Below are 15,448 nucleotides of genomic sequence, written 5' to 3' on the forward strand. Positions count from 1 at the left end.
GCCAGTGCGACTTGGGTGGGAGAGGGATAGAGGAAGAGAGGGCATAACTGAAGTGATAAAAATCAATATTCATACCACTGGGCTGTGTGCTGCCCAAGCGACCCAGAGTCACCACCATCGAACCCCAACCCCCACACCAGGGTGATTCACCGACCCCCGGACCCCAACACCCGCACCGGGTGATCCACTCCCATCCCGGCCACGGGGACAGATGGCTCGGGGCACTGGCAGCCATAGTAAATCGCTTTTTAAACATGGGGGGGGAACACAAATTCCTTGGCAGGCCAATGACAAGTGTGCATGACGACAAACAATTTTATTTCCACACACTCCCCCCCCCGACAACAATAAGCATGCTTTATTTATTACCAGATAACCTGTAAACTGTTTTAACTGAAGATGGACACACAAAGCTTGAGTAACTCAGCAGGACAGGCAGCATCTCTGGAGAGAAGGAATGGGTGACGTTTCGGGTCGAGACCCTTCTTCAGACCTGAAAACTGAGTCTGAAGGGTCTCGACCCGAAACTCCACCCATTCCTTCTCTCCAGAGATGCTGCCTGTCCCATGGAGTCACTCCAGTGTTTTGTGTCTATCTTTGGTGTGACCGTTGTCTCCTTTCATCGGCTTCATGTATTGCGCTCATGGGAGAGACGCTTTACATGCCGCTTGCATCTATTCATCCAAGTGGGTTCTTAATGAAATCTCGCATCTTTGCGAGGGAGGGATGGAATGGATGTAACCACCAGCTAAAGCAAAGGCATAGTTAGGACGGGGAAACACTCCCACCACTTAATTAACCAGGTTCCTGAATTTAAGAACTATTTACACATGTAACATTTTTGTTTTTAAATCAGGAACTCTTTTTTTTTGAGTTTTAATGCGATGACTCAGTGAGTCTGGGTGGGCAGAGGGACCAGCCTGTCCCACACCTCCGCTCCACCCAGCGCTGCCGACACACAGTACGGGGGAGATGAGGCGGAGGGCGGCCGTGGCCATGGGAGAGTGGGGGCTGTCCCGAGGGATGCGCTCCTTCGGACGCTTACAACTTGGTGCTCGGGTTCAGCGTGCCCAGTCACCTATGGCTTGTGTGGGAAAATGACCCCCACCCTCCCGTATCCCCCGGCCAGTGATGTGAAGGACGCGGGGATCTGGACCAATCACTGATAAGTCCCGCCCCCCCCCGGTGACATCATGTCCGTTATTTGACTTTTCGGCAGAGCGGCCTTTCAGTCAGTTTGCTTTTAGGCGTCTCACCGTTTCGGTTAGTTGGCGTTTCGGCTTCATACGCTTTTGGTTATTTGGTGTTTCGGCTTTGTTTCCGTTCGGTTATTTGGCTTCCACTTCTTTGCTTCGGCTTCTCGTCCTTTGACACCACGTCCGTGTACATCCTCTACATTCCTCTATCTGCAAGCTACTTAGTTTAATCATGGTTAAGACGGTCTTGTCATTCCAGCATTGCCAATTATACAATAAACAATAGACAATAGGTGCAGGCGTAGGCCATTCGGCCCTTTGAGCCAGCACTGCCAATGTGATCATGGCTGATCATCCACAATCAGTACCCCGTTCCTGCCTTCTCCCCATACCCCTTGACTCCGCTATCTTTAAGAGCTCTATCTAACTCTCTATTGAAAGCATCCAGAGAATTGGCCTCCGTTGCCTTCTGAGGCAGAGAATTCCACAGATTCACAACTGGGTGAAAAAGTGTTTCTTCATCATCATTCTAAATGGCCTACTGCTTATTCTTAAACTGTGGCCTCTGGTTCTGGACTCTCCCAACATCTCCCCCCCCCCCCCCTCTCTAGCGTATCCAATTCCTTAATAATCTTATATGTTTCAATAAGATCCCCTCTCGCCCTTCTAAATTCCAGTGTATACAAGCCCAGCCGCCCCATTCTTTCAACATATGACAGTCCCGCCATCCGGTGAATTAACCTCGTGAACCTATGTTGCACTCCTTCAATAGCAAGAATGTCCTTCCTCAAATTTGGAGACCAACACTCCACACAATACTCCAGGTGTGGTCTCACTAGGGCCCTGTACAACTGCAGAAGGACTTCTTTGCTCTTATACTCAACTCTTGTTATAAAGGCCAACATGCCATTCGCTTTCTTCACTGCCTGCTGTACCTGCATGCTTACTTTCAGTGACTGATGAACAAGGACACACAGATCTCGTTGTACTTACCCTTTTCCTAACTTGACGCTATTCAGATAATAATCTGCCTTCCTGTTCTTGCCACAAAAAGTGGATAACCTCACATTTATCCACGCTAAACCGCATCTGCCATGCATCTGCCCACTCACTCAACCTGTCCCAAGTCACCCTGCATCCTCCTCACAGTTCACACTGCCACCCAGCTTTGTGTCATCTGCAAATTTGCTAATGTTTCCACACTGTATATCTAATCTAAACTAAACTAAAGTGCTGGAGGAATTTGGCACGTCAGGCAGCATCTGTGGAGGGAATGGACAGGCGATGCTTGGGTCCCTTCTCCAGATTGTGCAAGTACACCACCGATTTTCCGGCAACTGATGGTCCGGCACCTCCTTTAATCCGGACAAAATTCCGAGAGCACTGCGTGCGGCGCAGGCCCTTTAGGGACATGTGCCAACGAGCTGAAAGAGTTCATTGTTTAGCTCTTTCTCAACTGTTAATTCTTTAAACTTAAACTTACAAAATTCTTAAGGGGTTGGACAGGCTAGATGCAGGAAGATTATTCCCGATGTTGGGGAAGTCCAGAACAAGGGGTCACAGTTTAAGGATAAGAGGGAGGTCTTTTAGGACCGAGATGAGAAAAACATTTTTTACACAGAGAGTGGTGAATCTGTGGAATTCTCTGCCACAGAAGGCAGTTGAGGCCAGTTCATTGACTATATTTAAGAGGGAGTTAGATGTGGCCCTTGTGGCTAAAGGGATCGGGGGGTATGGAGAGAAGGCAGGTACGGGATATTGAGTTGGATGATCAGCCATGATCATATCAAATGGCGGCACAGGCTCGAAGGGCCGAATGGCCTACTCCTGCACCTATTTTCTATGTTACTATGTTAACAGTTCAACAGTGCTTTATTTAACGTTACAGCAGTCCTATGGTGCTTTTGAGAATCGGGACGGGTATAATTAGCGGATCGGAAGTGTGTTGTCCAATTATTATGATTACGTTACCTCATGGTCTGGCAAAGTGGATAATCCAGCAAGACTTTGAAACCAAGGGTGCTGGAAAATCGATGGTGCATGTGCAGTAGGGGCTAGCATTATCTGCAGTGTTTCCATTGAATAAACTTAGAGTCATAGAGTGATACAGTATGGAAACAGGCCCTTTGGCCCAACTTGACCAAACCAACATGCCCCATGAACACTAGACCCACCTGCCTGCGTTTGGTCCATATCCCACCAAACCTGTCCAATCGATGTACATGACTAACTGTTTCTTAAATGTTGGGATAGTCCCAGCCTCAACTACCTGCTTTGGCAGCTTGTTCCATACACCCACCACACTTTGTGTGGAAAAAGCTACCCCTCAGATTCCTATTAAATCTTTTCTTGTTTACCTTAAACCTATGTCATCTGGTCCTCAATTCGCCTACTTTGGGAAAGAACCAGACTGTGCATCTACTCGATCAATTCCTCTCATGATTTTATACACCTCAATAAGATCATCTCTCATCCTCCTGCGTTCCAAGAAATAGAGAGCCTAGTGAATCTCTCCCTATAGCTCTGACCCTCTAGCCCAGGCAACATCCTTGCAAATCTTCTCTGTACCCTTTTCAGCTTGTCTTCTTTGTACCCTTTCCTGTCTGGGCCTTTATGTGGAGATCTGTAGCAATCCATCAGACAAAGGCCCATACACTCACCACCCTTTGTATGGGAAAAGTTACCCCTCAGATTCCTATGAAATCATTTCCCCTTCACCTTAAACCTAAACGTAAAAAAATAATCGGGTTAAAAGGTGAGTTTACATGGACTGATATAAAATTCTGGCACAGAAGTTGGCCATTCAGCCTGACGAGTGTATACTGGCCAAAAATGGTCTCTTAACTCAAACCCATTTTTGAGCTATCAGTGTCTAACCAAGCAAGTACCAACTCTTTGGATATGCATCCAGATACCTTTTTTAAAATATGCCAAGGGTTTCTGCACTAATCTTTCAGGCATTGAATTTTGGATTCCAATTACATGTTGAATGAATAAATAAATCTTCCACTCCTCTCTAATCCTACTAATTCACTTAAGTTTATGCCTTCCAGCCACTGGGTGTTCTGCTAAGTATTCAAGTTTTCAATGACTGATCAAATAGAAATTGACAGTACATTATTTCCTCTGATATGACGGGGTAATTAAAAAGTTTTTTAATGGACGGTTAGAAATGTGCAAAGTTTGAAGTTGAAATATTTGTTGAAGGTATTGCAAATGTGCAAGGTTTGTCCAAGGTGAAGGTTTGGTAAGGTTATACCCTCGTAAATCAACATTGCAGTTGATATCTCCAGACCATATAGAGTGATACAATGTGGAAACAGGCCCTTCGGCCCAACCTGCCCACACCAGCCAACAATGACCCAGCTACACTAGTCCCACCTGCCTGAGCCTGGTCCATATCCCTCCAAATTTGTCCCTTCCATGTACCTGTCTAACTGTTTTTTAACTGTTGGGATAGTCCCAGCCTCTACTACCTCCTCTTGCAGCTTGTTCCATACACCCACCACTATGTTGAATCACCACGGTAAATCATGACATCCCAAGTAGATGGGGGTGCAAATGTGTGCTGTTTGGAGTTTAGAAAGATGAGGGCGACCTTATTGAGTCAGATATGATGCAGACTGGGTATCTCAAAGATAGATGTTGAGATGTTTCCACTCGTGAGAGAGTCTTGTACAAGAGGACACAGTTGCAAGATAGAGGGGTGCTTTAGTTTAGTTTAGTTTAAAGATCAAGCACGGAAACAGGCTGTACCGAGTCCGCGCCGACCAGTGATTCCCGCACATTAACACTATCCTACACCCATATGGGATAATTTTAACATTTACCAAGCCAATTAACTTACAAACCTGTACGTCATTGGAGTGTGCGAGGAAACCAAAGATCTCGGAGAAAACCCACGAGGTCACGGGAGAACGTACAAACTCCGTACACATAGCACCCATAGTCGGGATCGAACCCGGGACTCCGGCGCTGCATTCGCTGTAAGGCAGCAACTCTACCGCTGCACCACCGTGACCGCCCTGCGTTTGAATGCTCATTTGAAAACGAACATAAGAATTTATTTGCACAGAGGATGGTGAATCTCCAAAATTATCTACCCCAGGCTAGATCTTTAGAACTATTTAGCAAGGCAGATGCGTTTTTGATTGGGTAGTTGAGGGTGCTAAGTTACAGACGAAGAGTTGAGGCCATGATTATATGATATGGAGGGGCAGGCCTGAGGGCCAGGTGGGCTACTCCTGTTCCTATTTTCTAATGTTGTGTTGTGTTCAATGGATGATAGTTCTTGACCGTCGCCAGTCGCAAGCATAACGCCATTGTGTAGATTGTATCAAATTCATTCACAAAGAGCTACTTTTGTCACAATCCCATTTGAGACCATGTCCAGGTCAAGTAATAGCCAGTCATGATTAATCAATTGCGTAACAACAGGACCGTTTTATGAGGCCACTGCAGTTAAAAGCAAAACCACGTCAATAAGGATTTATTTCCCCAAACTGCAGCAGTTAACCTCAGCAGCACCACAGTAATTTTTATTGATATCAGATTTTCTCTTCAAATTCTCACACTGCGAAGGAGAGAATTTAATTTGTCATAGGCAGGGAATGGAGGGCTAGTTTTCACTGGAATTTAGAAGGATGAGAGGGTATCTTATAGAAACATATAAAATTCTTAAAGGGTTGGACAGGCTAGATGCAGGAGAAATGTTCCCCGTTGGGGGAGTCCAGAGCCGGGGGGCGGGGGGGGGGGGTCACAGTTTAAGAATAAGGGGTGGCCCAATTAAGGTTGAGATGAGGAAAGGAATTTCAGCCAGAGGGTTGTGAATCTGTGGAATTCTCTGCCACAGAAGGCAGTGGAGGCTAATTCACTGGGTGTTTTCAAGAGAGAGTTAAATATAGCTCTTAGGGCTAACTGAATCGAGGGATATGGGGAGAAAGCAGGAATGGCGTATTGATTTTGGATGATCAGCCATGATCACATTGAAAGGCGGTGCTGGCTCGAAGGGCCGAATGGCCTACTGCACCTATTTGCTATGTTTCTATGTGCATCATATGCAGGCAGAGGAGATTAGTATAACAGAGCATCATGTTCGGCACAGACATTGTGGGCTGAAGGGCCTGTTCTTGTGCTGTACTGTTCTGTAAGATATCTGAAATATTAAACCAGACACTTGGTTTGCTAATTCACTAATATAGTTGTGCTTTATCTCGTGGGTTTGTGAGTTTCATGGCCTCTGCAAATTGCCCCTGGTGTGTAGGGAGTCAAGGGTGTTTCATTGCCCTATGTCCCCGATGGAACAATGAAATTCTTACTTGTGTCGGCACAACAGAATATGTAAGTTCAAGTGAGTTTATTGTCATGTGTCCCTGTATAGGACAATGACATTTTTGCTTTGCTTCAGCACACAGAACATAGTAGGCATTGACTACAAACCAGATCAGTGTATCCATAACCGTAATATAAATATACACACACATGAATAAATAAACTGATGAAGTGCAAATAACAGATAATTGGTTAATAATAATCAGAGTTTTGTCCGAGCCAGGTTTAATAGCCTGATGGCTGTGGGGAAGTAGCTATTCCTGAACCTGGTTGTTGCAGTCTTCAGGCTTGAAGGTAGCAGGGAGATGCGTGTGTGGCCAGGATGGTGTGGGTCTTTGATGATACTGCTAGCCTTTTTGAGGCAATGCACTGTGAGCAATACAATAAATGAGGGGGAAAAAAGTGCAAAAATGGGATTATAGAACCAGTGTGAAGGTGTGATCGATAGTCAGCATGAACACGGTGGACTCGAGGGTCTGTTTCCATGTTCTTTCTTTCAATCAATCTTTCAAAGCTACCAAATATTCTCATTCTCATATTCTACTAATTCTACTTTAATTTTAAATTGGTTGATCCATTTGCTGTGATCAGAACTCAATTTTCTTGACATTGTGGAAGTTACTATATGCACTCGCAAATTATTCCCAGTTTTATCAAATTAAGAAGTCCAGATACATTGCTTTAGTCAGTAAGGCTCTAAATTAAAGTCATGTCATAGGTGATAGGAGTAGAATTAGGCCATTTGGCCCATTACGTTTTACTCTGCCATTCATTCACGGCTGATCTATCTCTCCCTCCTAACCCTATTCTCCTACCTTCTCTCCATAACCTCTGATACCTGTACTAAACAAGAATCTATTCACTCCAAGATGGCGGCGCGCACTGTCGCAGTGGCTCGAAGCTCTCCCTTTCGGTGCTTTTTTTGTGTGTTTTTGTTTGTATGTCTGTTTGACAATGTTACGTTTTGTCGTGCGAATCTCACCTTCAGCCGACAGGATCTTCTGATTATCGGATTACAGTGTAAACAGGCAGTTAAGTGTGTTTTTCTGCATTCACGCAACATACTGGAGGAGATAGCCAGGACACCGGGCTCTCCGTCGATTGTTGTCGGCTCAGCAAACGCCGGAGACGGAGGAGGCACAGGAAGCAAAAGCGTGGTCGCCGGCCCGGTCTACTCGCTAGACTAAGGCAACAACCACATAAACCACCACTAACCAGCATCATTCTCACCAACGCCAGATCCAGGACGAACTAAGACTACAGGTCGCCGCAAACAAATTCATCGCGGACAGTTGCATTCTGCTAATAACAGAGACGTGGCTACACGCACTTGTACCGGATGGAGCCATTGAGCTAGCAGGCCGCACAGCATTTCGCTGGGATAGAAACAAAGACTCTGGTAAGAGCAAAGGAGGGGGGTTATGCATCTACATTCACAACAACTGGTGCACAAATACCACAATCCTAGACAGACACTGTTCTGCTGATTTGGAGTACCTGATAGTTAGATGCCGGCCTTTCTACCTTCCACGTGAGTTTACCATGGCCGTGGTTACAGCTGTGTATATCCCACCGGATGCTAATGCTAGCATAGCCCTAGGCTACCTCCATAGCGCTATCAGCAAACAAGAGAACACCTACCCCAAAGCAGCCCATATCATAGCTGGTGATTTCAATCACGCAGACTTAAAATCAGTTCTCCCCAAGTTTGAACAACACATCAAATGTGCAACCAGGGGAGAAAATACATTAGACAAGGCCTACTCAAACATCAAGAAGGGGTTTAGAGCCATACCACTACCACACTTAGGCCAGTCAGATCACCTATCCATTCACTTAGCACCAGCATACACCCCCCTCAGGAGAAAAGCTCAACCCACCACCAGGACTGTTAAAACTTGGCCTGAAGGAGCTTCCTCACAGCTACAGGACTGGCTTTGAAAGGACAAACTGGGACATTTTTGGAAATCAGGACTTGGAGGAGTACACATCCATGGTACTCTTTTACATCCAGAACTGTGTTGACAACGTCACCGTCGACAAACTCATCCGGGTGTACCCCAACCAGAAGCTGTGGATGACAAAAGAGGTCCAAACTCTCCTCAAGGACCGCAACACCGCCTTCAGGTCTGGCGACAGAGCCCTGTACAGCGCTGCTAGAGCCAACCTGAAGAAAGACATCAGGGATGCCAAAGCGGCCCACAAGAGGAAGATAGAGGACCACTTTAACAACAACAATCCACGGCGGGTGTGGCAGGGCATCCAGCACATCTCCATCTACAAGCCCAGCAACAGCACGACGGCCGACGGCCACGCCTCACTGGCAGAGGAGCTGAACTGCTTCTTTGCTCGCTTCGAGGCAGAACCAGGAGAGTTCGTCACCATTCTCCCACCAGCCCCTAACAACAACAACTATACCCTCACTGTGCAGGAGCATGAAGTGAGGCGGGTGCTCAGGGCGGTGAACCTGAGGAAGGCTGCCGGCCCGGATGGCGTGACAGGAAGGGTTCTGAAGGAATGTGCAGACCAGCTCTCCGAGGTCTTCACGAAAATCTTCAACCTGTCCCTGTCCAAATCCATCATCCCACCGTGCCTGAAGTCTGCCACAATCATCCCACTACCAAAAAAGCCTGTTATCAGCGGCCTTAACGACTACCGACCGGTCGCTCTCACACCAGTCATCATGAAGTGTTTCGAAAGGCTGGTCCAGCAGCAAATCAAAGCCAGCCTCCCGCCCACATTCGATCCACACCAGTTTGCAAATAGGTCCACTGAGGATGCCATCGCCACTACTCTTCACACTGCACTGACCCACCTCGAACACCAGGGGAGCTCTGTGAGGATGCTTTTCATTGACTTTAGCTCCGCCTTCAATACCATCATCCCCAGCAGACTGGTCACCAAACTCATGGATTTAGGACTCTCCCAACCCATCTGCCTCTGGATCAAGGACTTTCTGTCTAACCGCCCCCAGACCGTCAGATTGGGCCATCACCTCTCCACCCCCATCACACTCAGCACCGGCTCCCCACAGGGCTGTGTGTTGAGCCCCCTCCTCTACGCCCTCTACACCCACGATTGTGCCCCCGCCCACTCCACCAACACCATCGTCAAGTTTACGGACGACACGACTGTGGTTGGACGCATCTCAGGAGGAGATGAGACAGCCTACAGGGAGGAAGTCCAAAGACTGGCAGCGTGGTGTTCAGACAACAACCTCATCCTAAACACCACAAAAACAATGGAAATTATCATAGACTTCCGTAAGAACAGTGCAGCCCTCAAACCCCTATACATCAATGGGGACTGTGTGGAATGGGTCTCAGACTTCAGATTCCTGGGCACACAAATTACGGAGGATCTCTCCTGGACTACAAACACCACCACAGCAGTCAAGAAGGCCCAGGAGCGACTCTACTTTCTGAGGATCCTCAGGAAAAACAACCTGGAGGAGAAGCTGCTGGTGTCCTTCTACCGCTGCTCCATCGAGAGTGTGCTGGCGTACTGTATAACTACATGGTATGCCAGCTGCTCTACAGCGGACAGGAGAGCCCTTCAAAGGGTAATCAACATCGCACAAAAAATCACTGGCTGCCCACTGCCCTTCCTGAAGGACATCTTCAGCTCTCGCTGCCTTGGCAGGGCAGCCAACATCCTGAAGGACACTTCCCACCCTGGACACAACCTGTTCCACCTGCTGCCCTCTGGCAGACGGTACAGGTCTTTCAAAACTCGCACAAACAGACTCAGAGACAGCTTCTAGCGCATAGCCATACGTGAACTTAACAATGCAAAATAAGAAATAACACTCACATTCAACTGAATGGTTCTACCTCAGCTGCTATTGTTATTTATCTGTAATTTATTTTTTTATATGTATATATTTTTACCTTTTCTTATATATTTAAAATTGCTCTTGTGAATCGCACCGTGGGATTGACTTTTAAATTTTGTTGTACCATGTGCAATGACAATAAAAAGAGATTCATTCATTCAATTCATCTCTGCCTTAAAAATATCCACTGACTTGGCCTCCACAGCCTTCTGTGGCAAAGAATTCCATAGATTCACCACCCTCTGACCAAATAGATTTCGTCTCATCTCCTTCCTACAAGAACGTCCTTTAATTCTGAGGTTATGACCTCTAGTCCTAGACTCTCCCACTCGTGGAAACATCCTCTCCACATTCACTACATAACATTAATCATTGATGTCAATTAATTGGATATTTACTTGTTACTTCCTTCATTCCTTCTTTCAAGTTGTGTTCATTGTCATATGCACAGTGGGGTATGCACATATGCACTAGTAGATACAATTCTTACGTAAGAATGCTGTTCATCGATTACAGCTCAGCATTCAACACCATTATACCATCAAAACTGATCACCAAACTCGGTAACCTGGGCATCGACCCATCCCTCTGCAACTGGATACTGGACTTTCTAACCAACAGACCCCAGTCTGTGAGGTTAGACAAGCACACCTCTTCAACCCTCACCCTGAACACCGGCGTTCCACAGGGCTGTGTGCTGAGCCCCCTCCTCTACTCCCTCTTCACCTATGACTGCATATGACTACATGGTACTAACACCATCATCAAGTATGCAGATGATACAACGGTGATTGGCCTCATCAGCAACAGCGATGAGCTGGCCTACAGGGAGGAGGCCCAGCACTTAGCAGCATGGTGCACTGACAACAACCTGGCCCTTAACTCCAAGAAGACCAAGGAGCTCATTGTAGACTTCAGGAAGTCCAGAGGCGGCACGCACACCCCCATCCACATTAACGGGACGGAGGTGGAACGTGTTTCTAGCTTCAGGTTCCTGGGAGTCAACATCTCCGATGACCTCTCTTGGACCCACAATACCTCTACTCTGATCAAGAAGGCTCATCAGCGTCTCTTCTTCCTGAGGAGACTGAAGAAGGTCCATCTGTCTCCTCAGATCCTGGTGAACTTCTACCGCTGCACCATCGAGAGCATCCTTACCAACTGCATCATAGTATGGTATGGCAACTGCTCTGTCTCCGACCGGAAGGCATTGCAGAGGGTGGTGAAAATTGCCCAACGCATCACCGGTTCCTCGCTCCCCTCCATTGAGTCTGTCCAAAGCAAGCGCTGTCTGCGGAGGGCGCTCAGCATCGCCAAGGACTGCTCTCACCCCAACCATGGACTGTTTACCCTCCTACCATCCGGGAGGCGCTACAGGTCTCTCCGTTGCCGAACCAGCAGGTGGAGGAACAGCTTCTTTCCGGCGGCTGTCACTCTACTCAACAACGTACCTCGGTGACTGCCAATCACCACCCCCCCCCCCCCCCCCCGGACACTTATTATTATTTATTCAAATCGTTTGCTATGTCGCTCTTCAAGGGAGATGCTAAATGCATTTCGTTGTCTCTGTACTGTACACTGACAATGACAATTAAAATTGAATCTGAAATTAATTAAAATTGAATCTGAAAATCCTGCTTGCAGTGGCATCATAGGCAGAGATTAAGGGTCTCGACCCAAAACGTCACCCATTCCTTCTCAAGTTCAAGTTTCAAGTTCAAGTTCACATTTATGGTCACATGCACCAATTGGTACAGTGAGATTTGAGTTGCCACACAGCCATACGAATAAAAAGAACACAATACACAATTGAATTTAACATGAGTTACTCCAGCTTTTTGTGTCTATCTACAGTTTAAACCAGCATCTGCAGTTTTTTTCCTACACATGATTCAAGAACATGATGGTTATTGGAAAATAGCTGTTCCTGAAGCCAGTCTTCCATTGACACCTTTAATGCACTAACATCATAGTTGTAGTCATGTCAAAAACACATGCCCTGATGGAGCTACATTGCAAAACCAGTTCATGTCTTTGTATTTTGCAGCTCAAAATGAATGGGAAGAACTGAACTATGCAGAGGGAACTCCACCGGAAGAACTAGAGGAGCCGTCACTGGTAGCCCACAATGTAAGTGCAGAGTGCATGTGATCCGATGCTCTTATTAAAAGTGGAGCAATTTCAAATAGGATTCAATATTTTTGGAATCGGACATCAAAGTCTTAAGTAGTTTTATTTAAAATATGTTGATGTTTCAAGATTACTTTTTTGCTCCAGTCAATGTAAATGGGAATGGCTTAGAGCCAGCACGGTGGCGCAGCGGTAGAGTTGCTGCCTTGCAGCGCAAGAGACCCGGGTTCAATCCTGACTATGAGTGCTGTCTGTATGGAGATTATATATGCTCTCCCAGTGACTGCGTGGGTTTTCTCTGGGTGCCACGGTTTCCTCCCACACTCCAAAGACGTACAGGTTTGTCAGTTAATTGGCTTCGGTGAAGATTGTAAATTGTCCCGAGTGCGTAGGGTAGTACAGTGTACGGGGATCGCTGGTCAGCACGGCCTCGGTGGGCCGAAGGGCCTGTCTCTGCGCTGTATCTCTAAACAAAGCTGAAACTAAAGGTAATCAGCCAACATACCTGTCTAATGGTATGAAGAGGTAAGAATTGAAGGGACATGCTCTGGGATGGAGGCAGAGAGGCAAACAATAGCCCTGGGCAAGAGGGTTGCTCTAACTTTCTCTCATAATTGGATGGCTCGTGTTCAATTCCCCCCCCCCCCCCCCCCCCCCCCCCCCCACCCCCCCCCCCCCCCCCCCCCCCCCCCCCCCCCCCCCCCCCCTTGCCTGTGTTCACCTATGACCTGCTTTACTTTGGCCTGCCCCTCCACTCTTCCAGCATTCTCTCCACCCCTACCCACTGCAAGCTGCCTCCAGAACGGTCCTGACCCCAAAACGTCACCTATCCATGTTGCCCAAGGATGCTGCCTGCCCCGCTCAGTTGCTCCAGCACTATGTGTCTTTCCTCAGCAAACCAGGAGCCTCTGCGCTCCATAGTTCAGTGGACTGGCTCATGTTACCGAGCAGATCATGTAACCATGGCGGGAAGTGGCTGTAATTTTAAAATGTTAAGATAGGAAAATGTAAGATACTTTGTGAAATTTTATTTCCAAACGTAATTTTGTGGGGTTTTGTTTTGTTTTGGAAGGGAATAATCTACGTGTATGGGGGAATGATGGACTCGGCTTATACCCAGGGGAAAACTCCTCTCTGGATCTATGATATCGGTAAGAGAAATATGTTTCAGGAGCTGCAATGGGGTTGAGTGGCTGAATATCTGATCATTCATTGTATTCCTTCTGTGTAGAAATTTGTGAACAGCGATAAAGTTGCTGCCTTACAGCACCAGAGACCCGGGTTTGCTACTGACTACGGGTGCTGTCTGTGCAGAGTTTGTACGTTCTCCCTGTGAATCCTTTCTTTGGGTTAAACCAGCATCTGCAGACCCTGCCCACCAATCTGAGGAGGTCACCAGCTGCTGAAGACACATTATGGCTGCCTTAAGTTCCAGAAGAAGGGGTCACATTTAAGGATCCAGAACAAGGGGTCACAGTTTAAGGATAAGGGTGAAATCTTTTAGGACCGAGATGAGAAAAACATTTTTCACACAGTCACATTCACAATCTCTGGAATTCTCTGCCACAGAAGGTAGGGCCAGTTCATTGGCTATATTTAAGAGGGAGTTAGATGTGGCCCTTGTGGCTAAAGGGATCAGGGGGTATGGAGAGAAGGCAGGTACAGGATACTGAGTTGGATGATCAGCCATGATCATATTGAATGGTGGTGCAGGCTCGAAGGGCCGAATGGCCTACTCCTGCACCTATTTTCTATGTGATAGGAGCAGAATTAGGCCGTTCGGCCCATCAAGTCTATTCTGCCATTCAATCAAGGCTGATCTATCTTTCCCTTGCAACTCCATTCTCCTGCCTTCTCCCCCTAACCCCTGACACCCGTACTAATCAAGAATCATTCTATCATTTAGGAACAAGAGGCTACCAGGAATAGGGAGGGGCTCCAAAGTCTACAGAAAGAGACCTAGAATTATGGAGCCTCCATAATGGTGGGCCTCAGTTGGAGTCCCGAGAATTTTTCATAGCCCGTGCACTTCACTTAGTCATCCCCAACGTTAATCACATTCCTGAGATTACACACCTGAAATAGGCACTGTGTTGGGACCTCTGACACGGCCAAAGACTATTTGGTGGACAAGCTAAAGGTTCGTGGCTGTTTAGTTTTAGTTTTAGAGATCCAGCGCAGAAACAGGCCCTTCGGCCCACCGAGTCCGCGCCGACCAGCGATCCCCGCACATTAACGCCACCCTCCACACCAGGAACAATTTACACTTATACCAAGCCAATTAACCTGCAAACCTGCACGTCTCTGGAGTGCGGGAGGAAACCGAAGATCTCGGAGAAAACCCACAGGGAGAATGTACAAACTCCGTACAGACAACACCGTAGTCGGGATCGAACCCGGCGCTGTAAGGCAGCAACTCTACCGCTGTGTCACCTTGCCCCTCTTTTAAAAAAAAAAGTGTGATATGTGGGTGGCACGGCAGTAGAGCTGTGGCCTTACAACGCCAGAGACCCGAGGTTGATCCTGACTGTGTTGTCTGTGTGGAGTATGCACGTTCTCCCTGCCACCACCTGGTTTTACTCTGGGTACTCCAGTTTCCACTCACATCCCTAAGATATGCAGAATTAACTGGCTTTTGCAAATTGCCCCTAGTGTGTAGTGTGTATTAGAAATAGTGCACGGGTGTTCGCTGATCGGCGTGGACTCAGTGGAGGGAAGGGCCTGTTTTCACATTGTATCTCCAAAGTAAACTGTACAAAGTTTCATGAGAATTTGTGGGCCGAGACTGCTCAAAATGGAGAAGGAGCATTTGGAGTAAAACTACAAAAACTCAAGTCTGTGCCTCAAAAGGGCACAAAATCGCAGCATTAAAAACCGGTAGAGACTATCACAGCAATAGTATCGACCCTCCTGCCTTGTGGCAGCATCTGCTGGTCCCACATTTGTTCAAAATGCA

General features: G+C 47.1%; 1 protein-coding gene across 2 annotated transcripts in view; it reads left to right on the plus strand.

Moving 5' to 3' along the window:
* The window catches only part of si:dkey-3d4.3 (ras guanine nucleotide exchange factor F), a 57,795-nt gene that overhangs the window by 24,608 nt on the left and 17,739 nt on the right, over window positions 1-15,448 (plus strand). For both annotated transcript variants that reach the window (XM_055638745.1, XM_055638746.1), the window contains exons 3-4: window positions 12,410-12,492; window positions 13,565-13,643. In XM_055638745.1, coding sequence (XP_055494720.1) covers window positions 12,410-12,492; window positions 13,565-13,643 — 162 coding nt within the window. The remainder of the gene's footprint in view (window positions 1-12,409; window positions 12,493-13,564; window positions 13,644-15,448) is intronic.

The sequence above is a fragment of the Leucoraja erinacea genome, chromosome 7 (assembly GCF_028641065.1).
Source record: "Leucoraja erinacea ecotype New England chromosome 7, Leri_hhj_1, whole genome shotgun sequence".
Lineage (NCBI taxonomy): Eukaryota > Metazoa > Chordata > Chondrichthyes > Rajiformes > Rajidae > Leucoraja > Leucoraja erinaceus.